Consider the following 5,310-nt stretch of genomic DNA (forward strand, 5'->3'; position numbering starts at 1 on the left):
CCTGGTGAAGCTCCCTTGCTGGACTCAGGCTGCCTCCTCTCAGCTTCTGACCTGCACAGCCGGTTCTCAGGCCTCTGTGTTATCACGAAACGGGGTGTGCCGGCAAGTCAGGATGACCTTCTACCCATGTGCGTCTTCTCTGTCTGCCTTAGTATGAGGTGCTCATGAGCAGCCAGACAACCAGAAGCCCAGAGAAGGGGAGAAGAGACTTTAAGAACCTGTAGGGCTAGTTAGAGCACTGAACTTCTCTTCTGTCTTCATCCTGATGCCAGGAGGTGATGTGGGCCCAGGGGGTAGGTCTGCTGCAGGCCAAGGAGAGCTCATGGATGATGAAGAGGCTGAAGAGCTAGCACGGGGGTTATAAACACCAGCTCTGGAGCAAATAACCTCAGTTGGTATCCTGGTTCCCATGCCTTAGGAAAGTTACTTAAGGTCACTGAGCCTTAGTTCCTCATCTGTAAGATGGGAAGAAGATTATTGGGAAAATTAAGTGGGAGTAATAATAATATCAGCTGTTGCCTCTGGGGCTGTGCTTGCCTGCGAGCCACACCAGGCTGCAGATGACAGGAAACACAGTGAGAGCTGGAGTTGCTGCTGACTGGGCGCCCCCTCCATTCCAGCAATTCCCTTTCTGTTTGATGTCTGTGAACATCACCCACATCGCCATCCAGGCCTTGAGAGAGGAGTGTCTCTCCAGGTGAGTCCCCAAACACCAGCTGGTTAGAGTGACCCAGCAAAGCCTGGTTCATCCCCACTCTGGCTTCATTTTCCCCAGCTCTACTCCACCTGCTGGCTCCTGGAGGGCCTGGACAAAGTCCCCATGCACCAGTCTCCCCAGGACATCTCTCCTCCCACCCGTGGCTTTAGATGTCAGGCTCCTGGGGAATGGTGGGGGCATCCTGGGTTTGGGCTGGCTCCCCTGGGGAAATGGGGAGGGCGGGTGGGAGGGCACCCAGGTCTCAGCCTTCATCCACCGCTGAGCAGGTCACCCCCCCTTCTTCCTGCAGAGAGTGTAATCGGCAGCAGAAGGTCATCCCTGTGGTGAACAGCTTCTATGCCGCCACATTCCTCCACCTTGCACATGTCTGGAGGACACAGCGGAAGACCATCTCAGACTCCAGCTTTGTCCTCAAAGGTGTGCTCTTTCTTCTGGGGAGGCCTGGGCTCCTGAGTGCACAGTGTCCCAGGTTCAGAGAGTCCAAGGTGGTTGCTAGACTGGTTTTGGCTGCAGTCTTCCCCATCCACACTTTCTCAAATTCCAGCTTACCAAAATCTCCATCGCCCACGCCCTGGAGCCTGCTAGTTCTCCTTTCTCTGCCCTGACTGTTGCCCCTTTCTGGCCTTATACTTATGACGAGCATATATTCTGATCAAAAATTGGGAGTTGGGGTCCAATAGTTGGACTATTCAAAGTTGCAATTATCTGGACAAGGTAGAGTGTGTGGTCCCTGTGTCTGTATCTGGCTCCCTGGGCTACCTCTCTGGTGATCTCTCCATCTGAGGCTCCTTCACCTTTCTCTCCATGGGATAGGGGTTGGGGGTGCTCCCTAGAGCTGTTAGGCTTGAGGCCCTGACTATTATGTCACCGAGACCCCCTTCAAGCCTTCTGCTCCCCAATTCTCTCTGTTGCAGACTTGGAAGTATTGGCCAAGAAGAGCCCACGGCGGCTGCTGAAGACCCTGGAGCTGTACTTGGCCAGAGTGTCAAAGGGACAGGCCTCCTTGTTGGGGGCACAGAAGTGCTGTGGGCCAGAATCCCCTCCCTTCAAAGATCTCACCTTCACAGGCAGGAGTGACCTGCAGCCTCACTCATCCTAAGGCGTGTGGCTGATCTGAACTCCGAGATGGATGGAGGTTTAAAGGCTGAGCTGCAGGGGCTTTCACAGGGTCAGTGGAAACCATGTCAGGAGGCTGGCCGGGCCACACCCCTTGCTGTCTCAGCAGACGGGATATAGGAAGCTCCTGGGCTTAGCTGTGGAAAACCAAGTACCCTCACTGGGATGGGACATGAGGGGCAGCTAGACTTCACCCCCTCCCTGCAGACCTGCCTCCAAAGCAAGGAGAATTCTGCCTTAATCTGTTGGGCTCCAGTCTCCAAGGTTGAGTTCCAGTGTATCCCACTGGGAGTGAATGGATCATGAGGTGGGATGGCCCCATCTGGATGTTCTGCAGATCCACACATGGAAGGAGATTCCCAAGTAGAGGCAGCCAGAATTCTAACTCCCTGGCAGCGGCGGGGCTTCCAGGCGCTGGTGTCTGTGTTGTTAGAACTCAGAGGAAGAGGGCAGGGGCAGCACCCGATGGGGCAGCATGATCCAAGCAAGGGGCCTGAGTCCTCAGTGGGGCTGGGGCACGGAGGTACCTCACCAGGTGGGTGTCAGGCCCCCTCTAGAGTTTCTGGCCATTCACTTACCACTCTGTTCTCCCCCTGACCCCCGCTCCATTGTTTATAATGGGAAAATGGACATTTGGCTAGGTGTCTCTCATGGCTGCTCCATCCTAGCCCCCACAAGCTGGGGCTTTCTCGTGTAGAGGCTGTGCCCGCCCCATGATGGGTTTCTGGCCTAATTGAGGGAAGAAGGAAATTCATACCAGCAGTTTTCAAATAAAGGAATTGTTCCAATTAAGCATCTTAGGTGTTTTTTTCCAAGACAAGGCTTGCACCATCCTGTGGTCCTGTTGTTCCAGGACCTGGTTAGAGCCAGGCACACCCAAGGTGAAGGCATAGGTAGGTTCCAGCCTGGTCATGGGCTCCAGGAGACAAGGTTGCCATGCTACAGCCAAACCCTGCTGAGTTCATAGGATGTCCATCCTCTGCTATACTTAGAAGTCCAAAGACTCCTTGCAGGGTCTAGCCAGTGGACGAGGTAGCCCAGTTCTTGTTCAGGTTGACTGGTATAAGGCATCCGCACAGCATTTTTCCTGCATCTGCTTCTAGGAAAGGCCAGCACTGTTGGTTCCTTCCCGAAAGAGCCTCCAGGCCAGGGTACCTGAGCTGGGGAGTGGGGGGCAGGTGAGAGCCCCGCTATGCTGCCTTCTATCCTTTGGACTCCCTCAAGTGGAATGCTATGAAAGACCACTATCTAGCCCTGCAGGCCTCTTTAAGTCTGACCCACTGCAGGGGGGAACCATCACAGAGGTGGGGAAGAGAGGTGGCCACCCAGGCCTGGAGGGGAACTCCTGACTGCTGTCAGCAGAATGCCTCAAGGGTGGGGCTGGTAACAAACCAACCCCATAGTTTGCCTTGTGTTGTCTGCCGGACCTGAACTAACCCTTTCATTCACAATACTTCCAGTCTGGTCCTCAGCTAACCAGCAAAGATGGCAGGGAGACTGCTGGGCATGGCATGGCAGGAGCTGGAACGCAGGGGAGAAAAGCTGCAGCTCGGCCTCCACTTTGGAGCATCAGGTTGGGTGATTGTTCCCTCTGCAGGGTCCTTTCTTCCCACCTCCCACCTGTTTAGTGCCCCCCAGATGACAGAGTACTCACAGCTTCAGACCCTGGAACATTAGCAATGATGTAGTCTGATAATATTAAATTTACAGTTCTGTTAATGAACTGGTGGTGAGAGGTACCTGAACCCTCTGAAAGTAGATGCAAACATCTTTTTTTTTTTTTTTTAAACAGGATCTCACTCTGTCACCCAGGCTGGAGTGCAGTGGCATGATCTCGGCTCACTGCAACCTCCACCTCCCAGGCTCAAACCATCCTCCCACTTCAGCCTCCTGAGTAGCTGGGACTACAGGTGTGTGCCACCATGCCCAGCTAATTTTTGTATTTTTGGTAGAGATGGGGTTTCACCATGTTCCCCACGCTGGTCTCAAACCCCAGAGCTCAGGCATTGTGCCTGCCTCTGCCTCCCAAAATGCTGAGATTACAGGTATGAGCCACCGTGTCCAGCCACAAAAATCTTAATCTGTGTATATTTATAGGGAAAGGGCCTAGCCTTTCATAGGAGGATTAAAATACTCCCTACCGCTACAAAGGTTGTCGGAACCACTAATGTAGTGCAACCTTTATTCTCTCCCCTTTAAAAAACCATCCCTGGCACCTGCTCTTTATGTAGACTGTCAAGTAGGGCTGAGAAGTCTGCGGAGAAGATAGGGAGGCAGATGCACAGAGGAGCTCATTTCTTTTTTACTTTTATTTTTTGAGTCAGAGTCTCTGTCACCCAGGTTGGAGTGCACTTGTACAATCTCGGCTCACTGCAACCTCCACCTCCCGGGTTCAAGCGATTCTCCTGCCTCAGCCTCCCAAGTAGCTGAGATTACAGGCATACACAACCATGCCCGGCTAATTTTTTTGTATTTTTAGTAGAGACGGGGTTTCCATGTTGGCCAGACTGGTCTCAAACTCCTGATCACAAATGATCCGCCCGTCTCGCCCTCCCAAACTGTTGGTGTTATAGGCATGAGCCACCGCACCCGGCCGGGGTATCTATGGTTCTTGGCACAAAATCAGCAAGTTCAACTTGCCGATGGATCAGAATTTTTGTTTCGGGATGAAAGAATCCAATTTCTAGAGCTTGGAAGCCACATTGCCCAGAGGACCTGGGGGTGAGGGTGAGTCAGGGTGGTTGCAGCCTTGCCAAGCCTCATGGCCTCTGGTCCGAGCTGACACAGGCTCACTCACACCCTGCTCTTGGACCCCGCACATGCTTTCTCAAATGGGACCTCTTTTTGGCTACTGCATTCTCCCTGCTATTCAGCTCTCTAGCCTCTGACATCCAACCACCACTTCATTACACAAGAGAATGAACCAAGGTCTAGCAAAGGAAAGTAACTTGCCTAGGATCACAGAGGCAGGGTAAGAACCAGACTGAAGACTGTCCATGCTAGCCTGGTGCTTTTCGCACAGCCCTGCAGTGGCCCTGGGCTCACCAGCCAAACATGCAGTGCAATGTGCCTACGAAGTAATAAGCCAGGCTTGGTACAGTTGTGAAAAGCTGTCCTCTCTTGCTCAGCGAGCATATGTCACTTGAAGCTGCCTGGCAGTGCTTTATTAGGGCATCTGAGGAAATACTGGCTTAAATGGAGCTGCATCCCAAGCCCATCACCACAACCTTCTCCCTGTTGGGAATGTGAGACTGAACCGAAACCCCGGATGAAAGTGATCCTGAGGCCTGGCACTGTACCACCTCCTTATTGGGTTCACAGCAGTCCCTGCAGGCCTGGCTGGGACTCCTCAGTCATGCAAAGCAGCTCTGGTGCCTCCAAGGCTGTGCAATTGTCATCTGTGTGCTACTCCACCCCCAGCATGGGGATGAACCCAGGTGAATAGGTGGGTGACAGAATCAGCCCAGGTCAGGCGG

General features: G+C 53.2%; 1 protein-coding gene across 14 annotated transcripts in view; it reads left to right on the top strand.

Moving 5' to 3' along the window:
- LOC105465375 (ELMO domain containing 3) overlaps positions 1-2,626 on the top strand; it is a 40,945-nt gene extending 38,319 nt beyond the window's left edge. For 12 of the 14 annotated variants that reach the window (XM_071076984.1, XM_011713787.3, XM_011713785.2 and 9 more), the window contains 3 exons: positions 513-697; positions 1,008-1,135; positions 1,633-2,626. In XM_071076984.1, coding sequence (XP_070933085.1) covers positions 513-697; positions 1,008-1,135; positions 1,633-1,817 — 498 coding nt within the window. In that variant the 3' untranslated portion in view covers positions 1,818-2,626. The remainder of the gene's footprint in view (positions 1-512; positions 698-1,007; positions 1,136-1,632) is intronic. The other 2 variants (XM_071076989.1, XM_071076988.1) reach the window with 1 other exon arrangement.
- Positions 2,627-5,310: the final 2,684 nt, after the last annotated feature.

This window comes from Macaca nemestrina, chromosome 13 (genome assembly GCF_043159975.1).
Source record: "Macaca nemestrina isolate mMacNem1 chromosome 13, mMacNem.hap1, whole genome shotgun sequence".
NCBI classification, from domain to species: domain Eukaryota; kingdom Metazoa; phylum Chordata; class Mammalia; order Primates; family Cercopithecidae; genus Macaca; species Macaca nemestrina.